The following is an 18,756-nucleotide window of genomic DNA, read 5'->3' on the forward strand; positions in this document are numbered from 1 at the left end:
AGATCTTAGAGAAAACATATAGTATCATAAAATTAGACATGAAATTAGAAGTCTGGTTTGTGTTTTTCCCCTTCTATACCTTCTCAGCCCAAAGCTACAGGCTCTCTTCCATGACAGGCCAGCTCTTTAGAAACTCGACATTTTTGCTTAAACATTGAACTAGTTTCATATTCCAAGGAAACAACTGAAGGGCAGTGCATCTGTGAAGAGCAGCTGAATCACCAGTGCACACATAAAATAGAACAGAGTGGAACTGTGTCCTATCAACTTGGGCTAATGTTCTGCCAAGTTCCAACAAATTGATCATGACCAGCCAGTACCATGGTTGGAAGCCAGCCCAGAAGAGGCTGGCTCCTGCAGTGGCTCCTTGCAGTGGCCACTTCTGGGCAGCAGAATTCTGTGGAAGATCTGCTGTCCTCACCCCATCAGACAGAATTTCCATTAGTCTCCTGGTGCACTTTGCTTCCTGCTCACTCCCACACCATTTCCCAGGCAGAGACCTCCAGGCAGGAGACTGGAAAACTCCTGAACCACTAGAGACGCCCCTGAACACACTTACCACCCAAAACAAGGTCATCTTCCACCAGCAGAGATGCACAGGAACAAGTTAAACCCCAGGAAATTAGATGCATCCCAGCATGCAAAGCACAGGCAGCAACAAGAAACCAACCCAAAAGAGTCTGATAAATGTCTGGATGATGAACAAGACATCATTTACACAAAATCTTTTCAAGTGCTCTCTGAGGGACACTGAAACCACACTTCTATTAACTTCCTTACCCTAACTAATTCCTGAGGAAAAGGTCCTTTGGAATTTTCTGGTAGGTTGATTGGAGGAATAACCCAGTCTCTCTTCTGCCTCTTCAGAGGGCTGCTGTGCTTGTATTGTTGCCATGGAAATATGATTTCTTCAATTTTCCTTTGGTCCTTTCCCAGGTACAAGATAAAATTAAGCACATGTTAGAAGGAGAACTACTAGCAGACATTATAAAGTAACTCAGGTACAGTTACATAATTGACTGAAAGACTGTCCTTCCTCTGTGTTCATCAAACTGTTTTATTTGCATTCACGGTGCAGTTTGAAAAAAAATATCATTTACAACTTCACTGCAAAATTGTAAGAACCTTTTTTGCCTCATTTAACTAGGAAGAGAAAGGGAATTATAAACCATTTATAACATGGCACTACTGTGTAAACTATCTGGCACTTTCTGAGAAGTAGTTAATATTTTGCAGAATTTTATAGTATGCCTTTATGTATTTCTCATTAGCTACAGCTTCAGTTCAGGTAATGTGCTACTGTACTCTAAATTTAGATCTGGGTGTGCTATAATGTAATTTGAGTTCCAAGAGAAGTTTAATACATACTGGTAAGGAATGTCTCAAATATTTATGACTCTATTAAATCCCATAGAATTAATGCTGTAATTATTTTAAACCTATGTCAGCCATGATGGATGCAGTAGATGACCCACTTTACACACTGGGCATTAATCTCTGCTGGGTGTCAACATTCCCTTCCTATTCCCTTCTCTATCTGCAGTCATTTCATCCTTTGGATGACAGCACACACAGCTAGCTTGCTTGAGGTCGGAAACAGGGGGACAAAAACATCTTCCCAATCCTTCAAAAGAAGAACTTTTTTTCAATCTAACCAACTACATCACTGAGTAGGAACAGACACCCAACTGAAGACCAGATTCTACTCCTCTACATTCTGTTGATGATAAGGACACCTGAATAGTGTCTTTGGAATAAACAGGGCATGTGCTGGCACATCTAAGCATCTGCTCTTTTACAGTGCTTCCACGAACAAAATGACAGTATTTCCATTGTTAAAATCATGCCTTAGGAAATTTAACACAATCACAAAGTAAGCAAACAAACAACTGAGGATTACACAGCAGTGGTCTCCAGTGTGTTCTCAGGAAAAACGTATTGCATAACCACATTACCTACTTTTAACATGATGCTTAAATCTTAAATGTCTACCTATTATAGGTATGTTAATCTATGAATAAATTTTGTTCTTTATCTGTAAACTAAACACTTCTCCTTCACTAAGGAGAAGGCAAGAAACAGCAGGCAACAGGTAATATAACAGAAAAAGGTAAACAACCTAACAGGCTTTTCTAAAGTAAATCCATTGCTAATTGCATATTGCTAGGTCTGATTTTTGTTACAGTACATGGTTTATCCTATGGCAGCTTCCAGCAGAGGGAGACTACCTTCCTTACCAAGTAGTGCTGGAATAATGAATAATTTACAATCTCCAATTTGATTATGACGGGACAAGACAAAGCCAATATTCCCTGCCAGAAGTGCTTTCCTACTTACTGCTGTAAATCTACAGTTCCCATCTAATAAATGTGACTGATGCACTCTATCACAGATTTGTTTATTTTGTGGTTATATTTAACCACTTGAATAAATACTATAATACTTTCAAGCAATTTAAAATAAAGGAATGGCTGTGTGAGACTTAAATTCAGGTATAAATCTCAAGCTATACAAACAGAAAGCTCAAACACAAGGAATCCTATATAGTTAAATAGGCATGTCCTTTCATGCCTTAGCAAAACTACAGAATAAAAGATGATCAAAGTTCCTTCTAAAGCTCCAGCTTTGCATGCACTAGGTGTCCATTAATAAGTTCATGGAGAGGTGCATGACAGGCAAAATTAAGCCCCTATTTTTAGACCTCTTTGTGGAGATACATTTATACAGACTGCATTAAGCTCTTGTTTTACCTTTTCTGAAGCCCCTGTGAAGGCTGGTTCCGGGGTTAGTTTCACCCTCATTTGCCATTCTTGCTGGGTTTCCTTGTCTTGAGCAGACACGACAAACTCCGTGGGCTCTGCTGAAAGTTGAAAGCTTCGCTCTGCATAGACCACACCATCCTCACCTACTCTGAAATCTCCTGGCTCACTGCTACCAAAGTGTATTTTTTTGTTTCCATCACAGCTTCGAAACCTCACTGTAAAAAAGACAGAAAATGGCAAACAGAACAAAATTGAAAAAGCAGCCCAACTGAATTCACTGTGACATCAAATGCACTAAGAACAAACTCAAAAGCAGAGATACTTAATGTGTTATTGCTATTATCACATGCAGTGAAGTCAGGACTTGTACTTTACCAGTTATTCCCTGCCACAAAACTGGACTGCTAGGCTGAGATTTTAACCCTAGACAGAACAGCCTCCTGCCTACAAATTTACCCCACCACCAGCAAGAAAACCATCCCCTTTCCATGTCCTACAGTACATCTCAGTTGGTTGCTAGTTGGGTTTGCATCTCAAGCTTTGCAAAAATCCAGTCAAGCTGATTCATTAAAACACTCAAAAAATTTCATTACACTGCAACCATAACTGCAAACACAACTGTGTTTCCAGCACGCTCTCTCTGCCAATGGGAGTAAGGCTGAAACCCTGAAATATGTTAAAAATATTAAATTTTGTGCCCACATCAGCCAATGATTCAGCTGTGCCATCTCAGGAAGATTACTTATGAGCTCTGGGACTGAGTTTCCTTGCCCCTCATTGTCAAGATGGAGGAGGCAGTAAATGCCTCACAGAGAAAACCTAATGACCTTGAGTTTTTCTTTTGGTTTGGTTTTTTGTGTTTATTTGTCTGTTTGTTTGGGGTTTTGGGGTTTTTTGTTTGTTTGGGTTTTTTTTTTAAGCTATATTCTATACCACACATGTCCCTTTATCTATTTAGGGATTACCTATTCTTGTTTAATTCTCTCCTCCCTCCTTCCTTTTGTTGTGTCTGAAAGACACACACTGGAACAGGAAGTCAGTAAAACCAGATGTAGAGATAATCATGTGTTGTCCACAAAAGAGAACTGGTAACAGGTTACTGTCTTCTCTACCCAATTCTTTTCACCATCAGTTATCTTCTGGGTTACTACAAATAATAGTAAGTAAAAAAATGCAAGTGTGCTTTTATAACCAATGATCACTCTTTAATGTTTCCAAAGCATTATGAAATATTTTGATTGTATGGGCAACAGAAGTGGAAAACACCATTATGAAGGTTGTGCTGAAATCCACATAGTGAAGATGAAATGAGGCTTTATGCCTCATTTCAGTTATTGCACTTTTTATATTGTGCTAAACCATGCAAAAACTATTTAGCTTCAAAACCTAAAGGTCCCTCTCAAGAAAAATCACTACTAAATGTCATGCATCATATGCTTTCTTCTGTAATGCACTCTTTTCTGGAAGGTACTAAGAAGAATTACTTTTCTGTATTTGAACTTTAAGGACCAAGCTGATGTTCAGATGACAGACTAAATTTCTTCCCTTATTGCACCCTTTCACTTATCCAGAATCCCCCATTTGCCCTCTCCTGACAGAAAAGACTGCATTTTAAAAGGATCCATCAGATACAAAAAGGAGACAAAGCACAGCACTTCTCTAAATAAACTATACAGCATCAACCTTCTTAATTTTCATCTTGCTGAACTGGGCAGGGATACTGCTCTTTCCAGACAGATCCCAGAGTTTGAAGGTTTTTACCTGTGAAAGGTCAGCCTCACTGTGAGGAGAAGAGCATGCCATGTCCACAAAGCACTGACCCTGAAAGAACAAACCTCCCTGGGTAAAAGGCTGAAGCCTCACCAGCAGGACTGCTCCTGCGATCCTCCTTGGACAGGCTGCCTCTGGTCTTCCTCATAAGCAAAGGGAGTGGTTTTCTAAAACTCTAGTAAATACTCAGCCTCTCGTGAAAGCTTTCATATATTGAAGCCATTCCTATGGATCCTCAAGTCTATTGCACCTTCATTGTACCTTTTTAGGTACAATGACTTCCTTCCCTATAATCTACAGGTCTGCAGAACGTGGAGATGTCAGATCCTCTGTTTTGCTGGTCACATGGGAGGAGAAAACTGACAGGCAGAAGTTCCAGTTCCCAGATGTTAACCACCATCCCATTGACCTCCTGCTTTTTTCAGCTTGAGTCAGCTCACTGCAACACTAGGTGGAAATGCTGCAGCCAAATGAGAACACGCATCACTCTACACCAAGAATGTAAGGCTACTACTTAAAGCAGCTATTCCAGTATGTAGAAATTACCACAGTCCTAATTCTGTAATTCTTGCCCAGCACAGAAATAAAAAGATGTCCAAGAAGAGCTAACTCCAAAGTCACTACACTTAAGGATAAAAGAACTTAATGAGTGAACTATTAAACAGTGCTGTCTGTACTTGGTTACAGAGGCACAGGTTATCCAGACCCCAAGCACGGAGGAAGTTGGGCATCCTTAAAATGTCACCACTGTTCCCAAACAAACCTCTCAGAAACACTTCACATAAGTAAAAAAAAAAAACCAAAAAACCACCAGCCAGCAACATGACCCATAGCTCTGTGCCTCTGCTAACCTCTCATCTCATCTCAGCTACAACTGCTCTCAAAATCTGCTTTTCAAAAAAGGGTCTTGACCAAAAGGACAAGCCAGCCTCATCTTAGGCTCTTCTCAGACTTACTTCTGGAAAGTTCAAGAGTGGGAAAGAGAATGAAGATTAATCTCAACTTTTATCATTACTGTTTCTCAAAAAGGTGAAAGCTAAAATGAATATTTGTCATTATGGTCTGAAAGACCAAGATATCACAACAACATTTTATAAAAAAAATATTTCCTAACTACTGCACAGTAGCAGAATATATTCCTATTTTAGATATTCAAATTCATAAAGAAGAAGATTTCTTCTCCCCCATCTCCTTACCTACAGACTCCAGCAGCACAAAAATAACACAAAAAACCCACCCTGCTAGCCACTTCATTGATATTCTTCCCCCAGGCAACTGTGTATTATGAAATTCAATGAAAATCCCTTCCTCTGACAGTATCTTGGTAAAAACATATAAAATTGTCAATGTGAGAATTATTCTCCCTTTGCAAGGAGCACACATTAACGAATTATAGTCAAGTATAACCATCTATAATTAAATTCCCTTGACAGAGTACAGGTTGTGCAATAGCTACTCTCCCCCCAACCACATGGTTATCAGTCTTGTAAATTTGATTTAGATCACTTAGCTTCATTTTTCAGTGTTCAACTAGTATGAACAAAGAGTGATTTCTGACAGTAGGTTTTCAGGCAAAGACTTTTTTTCTGTCATAAATGCTACAGGAAATATTTTTTTTACTGTGAATAATGACTACTTATGCAACCATGTTCTTTTCTAAAAACCACAGGAAAGGGAGGCATACTTTCCACAAGTCACTTCAGGTTGACAGATCAATCATAGATATTTTTTCTTTTTAAAAAAGGTTAACTAGATATAATCTGCAGACTCTTAGTTACTTCATATGCAATAGAAAGAGTAATCAAGTATCTGATTTTACTGTTTTTTAGTAACACTCTGCATAAATGATCAGATAAGAGTATCATAATCTGTAAAAATAACTCATAGATTTTTAAATATTTTTGAGTATCCTGTGCATCTATGGGAAGTATTTGCTTTTTAGAAGCATATTATTTGAAAGCCTTGGGAAGTATTCAATCAAACTCAAAGATAACTGTTTCAGTTTTAGAGAATACTTTTGGTCATATAAAAGCAGTAATATGCAACATGGGAGTAAATGCACTCAGTTCACAGGCTCAAAATAGGGCTACGCACAAGGGTTTATAAATATAAGGCCTTTAAATAGAATAACATTGTATTTAGCATTAGGATATAATTATTATTAAATATTATACCCTAAGACAAAAGACCATTAATATACTATTTTGAGCCTTTTTTTAATCTTAAAACCAAAGCAAGTATATTCTATTAAATAAAGAATAAAGAGGACCTCTGAGACTATAACATTGTAAAATGAAAGTCTACAGCTCTATGATATGAAAGGAAGCTTTCAGTTTAACACTCTTGCATGGAAGTAATTACAACATATGCATACATGTCCAGTGTAAAAAACATTAAGACTAGACATGCAAATTCATTTAAAGTGCACTGGAGATCCCCACCACTCCTGCTCAGGTCTAATGAGATGAATGATTCATGGTATCTATAAAATACAGTTACTCATGTTGGTTTGCACTCTTTGCCAACCTGCTTCTGCTCTTTTTGTCCTAGGAAAATAATATCAGAATTACTTGATCCAAACAAGGACTGGGCAAAAAAAATGCTGTTAATAATATAGCCCACTGCACAAAATTTCATGAACATATATATTCATGTGACACATAGAATATTAATACAGAATTTTCACTACTCGTTTTGATCGTGAGGCTGAGTTTGCCATCTGGATTTTCTGCACTTAGAAAATAATTCAATTCACATCTAGGTAACATCCACATGCAGACAAGCATACTAGTGTGCTTCCTTCTGTACATTTGTTGGAACACTACTCCTCTTGAATGCTCTTCTCAATGCCTAAGCAGCAACCTCAAGGCAAAGGCTCACTTAGTAGACATCATGGAAAATTGCAACAAATGCCAAGGGCTAACAACACATGCACTTCAGCAATACAGTTAAGAGCATGCATGGTAAAACAGAAAACCTATAGCTATTTAATCCACTTGGGATCGTTTCGCAGCAGACAAAATAAACAGAATAAGAAAGTAGCTTAGGTACAACTACCTACTAGATACCACTTTTACCTTTGACAGATGGAGAAACTATATGGAAACATTCTGCTTGAACTGTCTAGCCATCTGCATATTTAATATCTGAACACTCTCCAAGAATGCCCTGTATTAAACAAGCCTTTACTTCTCAGAGAGAGAAGCAGGAGAAAACTACATGAGAAACCCCATGTAATGCCCCTCCCCCATGCTCTTCCTTTATAAATTAGTAATTTATTCATACTGGTTACTTCTGTATCTGTAAGATGATCTGTTAGTCCTACTGGCATAGTGCACATGCTCCTATTTCAGTTCATGGCTTGTTGGAGTGGCATGTGTAATGCCCATGAGACATCCTTTACTATAATTATAGATGACCTTCAAAAGAACTGGGGTATTGACATCCTGGCAAACTGTTATAATCACAAAGAACTAAAATACATTTCAACTTGCCTTTTCTATCACCACCCTTAAAATCTGGTCTGATTTTAGCATTTCCTGGAACCATCTTGAAATCTTATTAAATATTATTTAATATCTGATTTTCTGATATATGGGTTATCTACATCAGCCAGAAAAATGCTGTTTGCATCTGCAAACTGAGAATATTAGCTATGGAGATTACTGAGTCAAAATAAATATGAAATATAATCAGGTTATTTTAGGCAATGGCATTTCCCTACCTGTATTGAAATTCCATTTGTCATTATATCCTTTAGAGATATTTCCATAAACCAGTGTTGTTTCTAAAAGTTTCTTCTAGTCTTTTTCCCTAATCCCTTTTTCTTCTCTGTTCTTATATTTATTACCTGTAGTTTATCCCATACTCCAGACCATCCAAAAATCTGAAAGCCCTACTCATTTGGAGCCTTGCTGGACTAACCAAGCTGTGACACTTGAAAAGAAAGCTGGCTGTCAAAAGGCAGCTACTTACCAAAGCCTGCTAATTCAATAATTGCTGTTGAAAATTTGTGCCTTGTGCTGAGCACTGTGTTCTGCCACCCCAGCCCACTTGGAGTAGAGGGCTGCTTCAGCAGGTCACGCAAGCCCAACTGGAGTTCTGCCACTTGTTGAGGGCCAAATACAGCCCATTTGCTTCTAAATCCTATTTACACTTGTCTTCAACATCTTCACAGCCTGGTTCCATGGGTAAGCCTGGTTATGAGGCTCTCAAGCACCAAAAAGGTGTCAAATCAGAAGGATTCAAACTGAGGTGAAACTGAGGATGTATTCAAGCTAATATTTACCACCTTAAGGTGGTTCATGATCTGACTAATAGCAGCTCAACTTCCCACTTTTCCACGCTGAACTGTTTGCTTAATTGTCTATTCAGTTAGGAAAACAATAATTAAAAGGAAAGGTGATTTGCAAGAATTAGGTTTAATTCATACTGTACCCTTTTTTCATTAATTGAAAGCAGTTCAAGTGCTCTGCAGCAGGCATTAGGCAAAACCTAGTACTGAGATATGACCTTACTCTGGGGAAAAAGGATGCTAAGGAGTCTACTGCACAAAACCCCTAAGTTTTTATAAAAGTTGTATGTTATGTTGGTAAAAGCAATTTGTACTGGTTACCACAACTATGACTCAGTGCAATTCACTCCCCCCCCCCACTCCTGAGACTGCTAGTTCTGGATAGAGAAATATATACATTTCCTAAAATAACATACTTTCAGAGCAATCTGGCAGTCTACATGACAGAAGATCACTGGACATAAATCTCCCTCTCCCTATTTCTGCAACATATTCTTTTTCATTCTTAATTTGTACAATTACTGTGAAAGGTTTTCTTTCAAAGTATTTTGTTGCAAGGTACAACTGGGAAATATTAAAACTCCTTCCTACATTCATGAGGCCTTATGAACCCTAATGCCTCCCTATGAGCCCTAATAATTCAAACATTAAGGTCTATTTTTAAAGTATTTTCTTTCACAGGTAGCTATCACCAGACTGCCTAATTCTTGCATTCACAGGGAAAGACTACACAGTTCTTTACTAAAATGCCATCTAGTTTCCAGTTCCCATAATCCTCTTTGTTTACAGAACAAAGTCGTAACAGGCATGCCAGAATGAAAATAGGGATAATGTTCTTTCTATTCGATAGAAATCCTCTGCAGCTTTTCAGTACGGGAATACCAGCCATCAGCAAAACACAGGACTGGTATCTCAAACAGAGTCCAAATTATATCTGATTCACTGACCCTTTTCAGTCTTTGCCTCTACCCCTCACTGGCACAAAGATCTGTGCTTTTCAGATCCCTTTTGTCTTTATTTTAGAAAAAGTAAAATGTAGATAAAGAGAATAATCATCTTCAAGAGGGAAAGTACTTGTATTTCGACAACTGCTTTTGTTTTAAAACACAAAAAGGCTTCTTTCCATTTTCCTCCACTCAGTATTGTTTAAGGCAGCTTCACTATAGATGAGCCTATAGGCCCCTGCAGAGTTCTGCACCAGCTTTTTTCTAAATGATGCTAGCTGAAAGAAAACTCAGTAATAAATGTCATTTCTGTACTCTGGAGTATGCAATGCACCTTTAATACTTTCCCAAGCACACCATTCAACACAGTAATAAAAAGAAGGATTAAACACTAATCTCTTATACCCATAATGCATCAACTGACTACACCTGCTAAAATCCAATTTGGTAATTAAAAAATGTATCTACTGAACAGTCAAACCAGGAGACTAAAGGGAAAGTACTGTCTCTGCAGATAGCTAGCAGAAAATGGTTTCAAAATTGAGGCACTTAACACAAACCTATTTTTACCTCTCTTCGTTTTTATGTGACCTTAAGCAGCGTAAGAAACAAATACCTACAATTACACTGCAGCAATTAAAGGGCAGTTTTTGTGCTACAGTAATGACTTAAATATCTAGTAAAAAACTGGATAAGCTGCTTTTCCTTATTCTATCTTTAGAAAATGCCAAAAAAGTTAGCCCTTGTTTTTTTTTTTCCTTTTCCCTCACTAGCACTAAGGAAAGTGAGAACTGAGAATAGATGCTTTTGTATGTTCTCTATGCTAACTGTTCTTGGCCTGAAGTCCTTTTAGGCTTCAGGTTTCAAGGGTTTTTTTTCCTAGCTGTCTTCTCTTTCTTCTTTATTGTTCCTTCTCCCTGCCTTTCCAGGTGTTCTGTTTTCTAGTTTAAAGAACCTTACTTTATTCCCTGATGCTCCCATTTTTCCTGTCCCCTCTTTCAGCTGTGCTCCTGAAAGAGGTGCTGAGGAGTCAAAGCACTGCTAATTTCAGGCTGCAGCTTAGGCTTGGAGCACACCTAGGCAGAAAGATCATGGGAGGCTGTCTTTACAAAAATAAAAAAATTAACTAACAAACTAAATATCCAGGCAACTACAGTTTCTGTAAAAAGCCAGAACTTGCTGAAATATCAAATGGGTGCATACTTACAAATGAGCTGATGATCTATTTTATAAATTCAACCAGTCAGCTGCTTTAAATAGTGGCTTAAGCCCCCACACTAAAAGGGGTTTAGGAACAACAACAGAACATAGGAGAGAAGCATATATCACTTTTAGGCAATATGTCACTTCTTACCATGAAAAGAAATACAACAAAATACAATTAGGGATTCTTCTCATTAAATTACAGGACTGCTCAGGCAGAAGCGAGTGTTGCATTTGAACTGCATTGCATCAAACAAAAATTCCCAGCACTGACAAAATGGCAGCACTCCTTTCAGCAATCCATTAAAAAAAAAGTCTTGAAGCAGTGGGGAACACTTAATGTTTATTACTGTGCTGCATACCCCAGGATACTGCCTGTTTCTCAAGATCACATTTGGTAGTCCCTCCCATGTGGCTATGGATGCTTCAAGGGGAAAAGGGACAACTAGCCCTAAACCTGCCTCTCAGCTTCAAAAACCAGCACACATTTGAATGCAATGACCCTCCACAAACAACAATACAGATTTTCCTCTGCTTCCTTCCTTTCCTCTGTCTGGTCGGCCCAACACTGGTGGCTTTTGTCACTCTCCCACATGTCACTCCTCTGGGCATATTATGGTCTAATTTTCCAAAGCTGCAATTATTCTTTATGACTTTTAAAAGGTCCTTAGTCATACTCTAGTTACTGTGACAGCTCTGTGCACCACTCCTTTGCTAAAAGACTAAGGCTGTTATCCTCTGGAGGGAACCTGGAGAACCTTCCAGCCAATGGCCATGGACACAACTGCAGCAGCATCCCCACAGCATGGCTGCTCTCAAAGCAGAACCACCCTGTAACACAGGGATGCTCATTTCCCTAGCACATGGATAACAGTGAAAACAGCCTGCTTGAACACTGTGCTTTTGTATTAAACAAGGGGAAGAAACCTGCCAGTTGCCAAAGGGGGTGGAAGAGACAGCAGAGACAGCCCAGCAGTATTTACACTGATGTGGTCAGATAGCAATAAAAACTATAAATCCCAAGGATTACAGTATCACTGGATCATGTCCATTAGGCCTCAGGCAAAGGCCTGAAAACTAGTTGGCATGGCAGCTTAACAGTATCTAGTCAGACCTCAGGTTTTCATCATTATTATTCTTAAACAGAGATATCTGACCTTAAAATTCAGAAAAAAGCTCCTGGTGACTGGTGCAGGCTGGTACAGAATATTTCACAGCCAACCCACAGCAGTGCTGCCCATAACAAAGCAGAGGACTCAAGAAATTGTATGCCTATTATGAGAGAGTATCTGTGGGTGAAAGTAATCCCTAAATGGGTATTCACTCCCTCTGAGTATTGTTTTTAACATTTAAAATAGCTAAGGTGATGTGCTAATTAACTGATTACCATTAAAGAGGAGGAAACATCAAGGGAACTATCAGGAAAATGCCTGACCTCTGTATTTTGAGATTATTATTTGGGTTGTTCATAGAATCTTGTTATAGCATCTCTCTGAATATGCCTCACATTCCTCCCCTCAATCCAATACATGTGTGCAGATGCCTTAAAAATAAATGATGAATCACTAGTATTAGAATTAGATTTAATTAGAAATATGTAGGAAATTGCTTGACACTGCTGACTATGGAAGCTCACCTAAAACACTGCAACATCACAGGGAAACCTTAATGTTGTCATCAGTCCACAAAAGGGAGCAAAGAGTAATTAGTAAATACATTAGGTCTTTTTTCCTCAAGAGCTGAAATAAGTCCAACGATCAGAAAAAAAAAAAAAATCCAGTGCTGAAATAGTTTCTAGTGACCAGCACTTGGTGAATGCTCTCAAACAATTATTAATTATTTTTATCTTCTTGGCTGACCATCTGAACCATATTCTGAATGAGACGAATGTTGAGGACTAGTTACATGACAAAGGTTACGGAGACATGCTCTGGATAGCTGAGAAGTGAAAAAGTACCAGACCCAGCTAATCTGAAGCCCCGCACCTGTGAAGACGCTGTGGCCTTGAGTATAGCTGTGTAATGATAACAAAGATGCTGTAGCCGAGAGCAGAGCATGAGAAAAGAGAGATGTAAGTTGTAAAGAATGAAGAAGTAAGAATAACCAATAGATTGCTTAGCTTACAGAATATGCATGAGCTTATTATGTGTTGTGCTTAAATGTCTGATGCTCTAATCAATAAACGAAGCTTGCCTATTCTCATATTGAGATGACCTGAGCCTCCCTCACTGCAACAACCACCCATCCTTGCCAAGTCACCAAGCATCAACAGCACAAAGGGGAAGACAAAAGAGGAGGAGAAACTTGGACTTGTTGTGTCTCTGCTGTAGAGTAAGGACCTCAGGCTTGAGTCTTTTCAGATGATTTTTTAATTTCATGTAAGGCCCACCTGACTGTAGGTAAATTAGACAAACACTGGCTGCAAGCAGAAGTAGTGCTGTTGCTTCATGTTTGCACCATACAATGCAAATTCATTAAAATGACCAACATGAGATTACTTGTGTACACATGACACAGTGTAAGTCAAAATTTAAGTGGTGCTACTTTCCTTCAAGATCTTTTACCCTTTTTTTGAATATCTTGTCTAGGGATTACAAAATTACGAGGCTCAGATAATCCCCTCAAATTCCAATTGACAGTAATAGAATTGACAGAAATAAAAGAAGTTTTACACCAGGAAAAAAACAGATTAAAAAAAATGTTTTCTTAGCAAAATGCAGACAAGCATGACAGCAGCACAACATGGTACCAGGATTAATATAGGAAGGGGAAAAAGTAAATAAATACTTGGATACAATTTGCAGACAAATGAGAGAAATACAGACAGACTTCATTCAAGAGGGAACTTTCAGTACTGCAAAATTAAGACATACTTCAGGATTCTATGCCAAAGCAATGCTGTGCAAATTTATGCAATTTATTCCAGGTGGAAAGAGAAGAGACAGACCTGGCTGAACAGACTCTTGTTTTACAATCATGATTCAGTCTAGTCACAGAAGAACAGAGAATAAAAAGAACGGATCTTCTGATATATTCGAAGATACTCTTCCTGTGATAAATGCAGCTTTTTTCTTTTTTTCCTTTTTTTTTTTTTTTTTTTTTTTTTTTTTGGTGTGTCTAGACTTTCCTGTGGGTCTTGTGAGCACAAAACACAAGACACTTGACATTCAAATTGTGTTAGATTGGAATAATGCCTGAAAATAGCAGGGGCTTGACTGATTGAACTAGAACTGAAAATTCTACTTTTAGCAAAGCCTAAGGATGAGAGCAGGGTATTACCTTTCTGAACCCCTTTGCTGGATTGAACAGTTACATGAGCTTTGAGACCAAAGATTACAGTTATAAATATCTCAATGAAAACCCCACATGTGATAATGGCTCCTAGAGGGAATCAGTAGGATTCATTTCTGATGTGGCAATTAACCTATTACTGTCTGAGTCAAGACTATTTTGCTGAAAAGCAATGAGCTATTGCACTCTATGCAGACTTGATTTTTCAATTATTAGTCACAACATTCTAAGTTTCTTAGCAAAGATTACACACCAACACCCTCCAAATGCCCAGACAGCATCCCAAGTGTCTGGGGATTATTTCTACAGCAACTGGTAAAACAGGACTGCTCCCTGACTGGGAGACCTAGGTACAAGGTGAAAATTGGATAACTTCTGACATTTACATGAATCAAACATAATACAAATACCTGAACAATGGAAACACTCAGTAACTTGCAGAATCAATCCATCACAAAAATGGAACTAAATCTTCCTTCAGAAACCCGAGTACTGTGTTATTCCAATAGAAGGCACTTTTTGCTTTGCTTACCAGAATACTAAATATTCATTTCCAAAAGGAATCTGAATGGAAAAGCCCCATTATAATAAACATTTTAACATTTCAATGGCTATTTCAACTGCCATCTGTATTCTTCTCAATTTTCCTCAAATATTTGAATTCCTCAAAAAGACACCTGTGGCATTCACTCATGAGAACAAGCCTCTCTTTTCCCTTCCTCTTCCCAAAAACAATGCCAGTTTGCAAAGGGAACAAAGAAAGCCACGCTCTGCTTGCTGTATACTTCAGAAAATACTATCCAATGTGTTCTACAGTAATGACTGCTGATCCAGAGATATTACTCCTTAGGATAAGCATTACCATGAACATCTTGTGATAAAAATCACTGAAATGCTTTGCTTTGATGGTTAATATAGGCAGATTCATGATCTATCTAAAAGTCTGTTAAAGTTACTCATGGCAAAATTCTTTCCTTTCTTGGTGCATGATGCACAGCTCCTCTCTAATACTAGGCTCCAGATGTGTCTTTGTGTGCATGTGAATATGCTTTTGGTCCATAAATGCAATAGTGTCACCAACAGGGAGAACACAAAGTCACTGAGTGAAACAGCATACTGAGCTTCTGCTGAAACAAAACTGCAGAGCATGAAATAGAAACCTGTCATCAGATGTGGGGAGTCTGATGTTCATGAGTAGCATAAAACACTGCTCTCTCCTCTCACTTCTATCTGAGGCAACTGACATCTGCATGCAGGTGTGGCCAGTCTGCATCCATAGGCAAGGACTGGAGTCTCTGCAGCAATATTTGGGATCTATTTCACTAGGATTTAGGGCTGTGTTCTAGGAAGTTAAAAAAAACCCAACAAAAATAGCAAAAAAAACCCCCACTAAAACAAAAACCCACCCCAAAACCCACAAATGAATCCATCACAGAAAGCTACAAAACAAACTGTCCCCTCACAAATGCACTGAAAATAAAAACTAAATGCATTCTATTCATTTAAAGTAATTTTAGTGCAGGCATTCTCCAGGACTTTGTACTTTCTATCAAAAGGTGCACATTCTAACTGGAACACAGATCCATATTCACATCACCCTACCCCATTTTACAGTCAAGGTGAGGAGTTCAGTTACCCTCAGGAGGAGGCTCCCAAGGGACACAGCCTGAGAGCCTGCAAACACAGGCTCAGTAGTTGTCCAAAAAGCACTATCCAGAACACAGGGAATCTCGTTTCCAGCTTTGTTCTCACAGTCTTTGCACTGAGGACCTTCCTGCCAGTGGAGAGATTCTACATGGCTGGTGCAACACTTTGATGAGGTGATCAGACAGGTTAGCAAGCAATAGAATCAATTTGATCTGCTCATCTCAGCTGAGCACTCGGAGTCCAGAACAACTCTTATTAAGTTAGGCAATGCCTACAGTAAATGAGTGATGTGTTATTTTGATTTGCCTCTCAGGGCTCAAGATCATGGTATCTAAAGCTCACCTTCCCAGGAGAAATGGATTTCTGCAAACTAAAAGCAGCCTCTTCCACAGCAGGAGGAAGCAGCAAGTGAAACGGAACAGATCTGACCTTACAATAAACATCTGAGCAACATTTTAAAATACTGGCACTGCAATGTTATTACTTTGCTTTGATATGCTGCCAAGGGAAAGCAAAGAGCCACTGAAAATTGAACTTCATTTTGCGGTCCAGTCCATTTTTCAATAATCCTTGCGGTACTGTGTACATAACCTAAGGATGTTACAAAAAGCAACATACTATGATGTCATAAAATAATAATATTCATGTGAAGTTCTTAACAGATTCAGGCTTAGTAGTGTCATAAATCAAAAAAAATATCAAGGAACATACACATGATGCCACAAATGAAATACATACGGTACCCTGGGTATAGAGAAAGGCATTTGGGGAAAATTAATCGAATTTTTGGCTCACAAGCACACAACATGGCTGCTGTTCCTTATTAGAAGTTAAAAATTTATAAAGTTCACTACAGTGTGGTTTTTTTATTTTGTTTTATAAATGCAGAGATGTCATTTTTAATGTACATCTGTTGGAATTTTGTACATTATAGCCATAACTTACAGATTTTAAAAACAAATGGAATAACCAATCTACATGGTTTTTCCTTAACTCTTTTATTGCTGGATGTCTCCAATATACAATTCAAATTATTCTTTGAGGACCAAGGTAACAAGAGGAACCTGAGACATGAAATTTTAGCCCTCGAGCTGTGATTTATCTATGCTACTCTCAACAAGCCCCCATGATAAAAATTGCATTCAGTTCTGTCTTCAAATCACATTTGACTGACTCACATCGCTCTACACTACACAAATCAGTTTTTACAGGAGTTTACCTCCAGAACCAGCAGATTTCTGCACTTTTGACAAGTATTGCAATGTCAACTTATTTTGGTATTAATTAATATCCCTAATACAGCTTGACTCCGCTATGTCTTTTCTTAGCCTACCTTCTTAGACATGACACAACCCTAGTCTCTGCCTTCACAGTTTTTGACTACATGTCTTTGAGAGGTGTTTACCATAAAATGTGTCCATGTTCTTCAGGGCAGTACTACTGCCAAGTAGGTGCTTGTTCTATCATTCTCCCAAACAGGAAAGATGGAAAGAGAATAAGAAAAGTCTCTAAAGGTAAAGACCCCATTATCTTCCCAAAATCTTAATGCAGGGTGGCAGAGCCAAGACAAACAGCAGTGTCTTAAACAAAAAAACCTTCCTTACCTGAGAAAGCTTAAATCATAATATTTTAGGGGACAACATCATTGGACACATCACTTCTTTCCACTATCCAATCAAATGCATTCTCCCCATCACAACTAGAGAAGCTGCTATCCAATGATGGATAATGATGGATGAAGAGCAAACACAGTTCACGCTGTGTTTACAAAAAAATCAGAAGCTATTCTTAAATTAATTCTAAAAAGCAGGCAAGACCTAAGTTCAGAAACCCTCCACAAAGGAATCAGAAATCATCACCAAGGTCTGTAAAGAAAAATTTGAAAGTCATACTGAAGTAATTAAGAAATTTATGAGGAAACACAACATTACTCTCAAAACACTGTCCTGAAAATCTGTCAGAACTTAAATTATGTACTGAAATCTTTGCTGTTTTATTTAGAAAAAAAATAATATGATCTGTGTCAATGATTCCCCTCTTGTCAAAGAGAACCATTCTTCTTTTGTAGTCTCATCAGGTCAAAAGCACAGGTGAGCTTGTGATTTTCATTTATCTGAAGGAAAAACTAGATGTTTAAGATCAAAAAAGCTACCTAATTTCTCTAGATGAAAATGGACAGGATGCATCTTTTCCTAAAAATGTCTTCTCAGTCATGTAGCACATTTTATTTTTTAAATATTTGCTAATATTTGATACTTTTCTTCACTGTGGTCATCAGCTGCAAAAGGCTGAGATTTGAGAGTACTCTTATTAAAGTAAAAAAAGGTGGCTTTGTCCTTTCCTTTTTTCATCTGAGTCTGAAACACATTTAGAAGGCCTGGTCAACAAACATATATAACTCTGAGAATTAGAGAACTGGCTCATCAGACCTAAACACAGTTTTGATACTGTTTAATGCTGTGTTTTTAATTATCACTGTTTCCACAATTAAATTTACCAAGTTTTTAAAAGGTGCATTTAGGTTTCCTGATATAGTACTTCACTACATTTACTGGACCAAATCTGCATTTCTCATCTGCTCATAAACATCATACACATATAATAATGGTTTGACTATTTCCTTTTCTTAATTTCCTTTAATCATAAATTAAAAAAATTAAAAAAAAAACCAAAAAAAAACCCAAAAGAAAAAAAAAGCCAAAAAAAAAAAAAAAAAAACCAAAACCAAACCAGCCCAAACTTTTTTAGGGCTTCAAATGCAGCTACTATGAAACATGATCTAAGGTAAATAAAACCATCCAGTAAAGGAGGCAGGGAATGAGCCTATCTCTGCCCCTATTAATGC

General features: G+C 38.0%; 1 protein-coding gene across 1 annotated transcript in view; it reads right to left on the reverse strand.

Annotated features, from left to right (window-relative positions):
- Nucleotides 1-18,756, reverse strand: part of CDH2 (cadherin 2) — a 114,333-nt gene that overhangs the window by 35,315 nt on the left and 60,262 nt on the right. Inside the window, exons 3-4 of the mRNA XM_030231181.2 lie at nt 2,751-2,977; nt 781-927 (exon numbers count right to left, since the gene is read on the reverse strand). Coding sequence (XP_030087041.1) covers nt 781-927; nt 2,751-2,977 — 374 coding nt within the window. The remainder of the gene's footprint in view (nt 1-780; nt 928-2,750; nt 2,978-18,756) is intronic.

Source organism: Serinus canaria, chromosome 2 (genome assembly GCF_022539315.1).
Source record: "Serinus canaria isolate serCan28SL12 chromosome 2, serCan2020, whole genome shotgun sequence".
Taxonomy (NCBI): Eukaryota; Metazoa; Chordata; class Aves; order Passeriformes; family Fringillidae; genus Serinus; species Serinus canaria.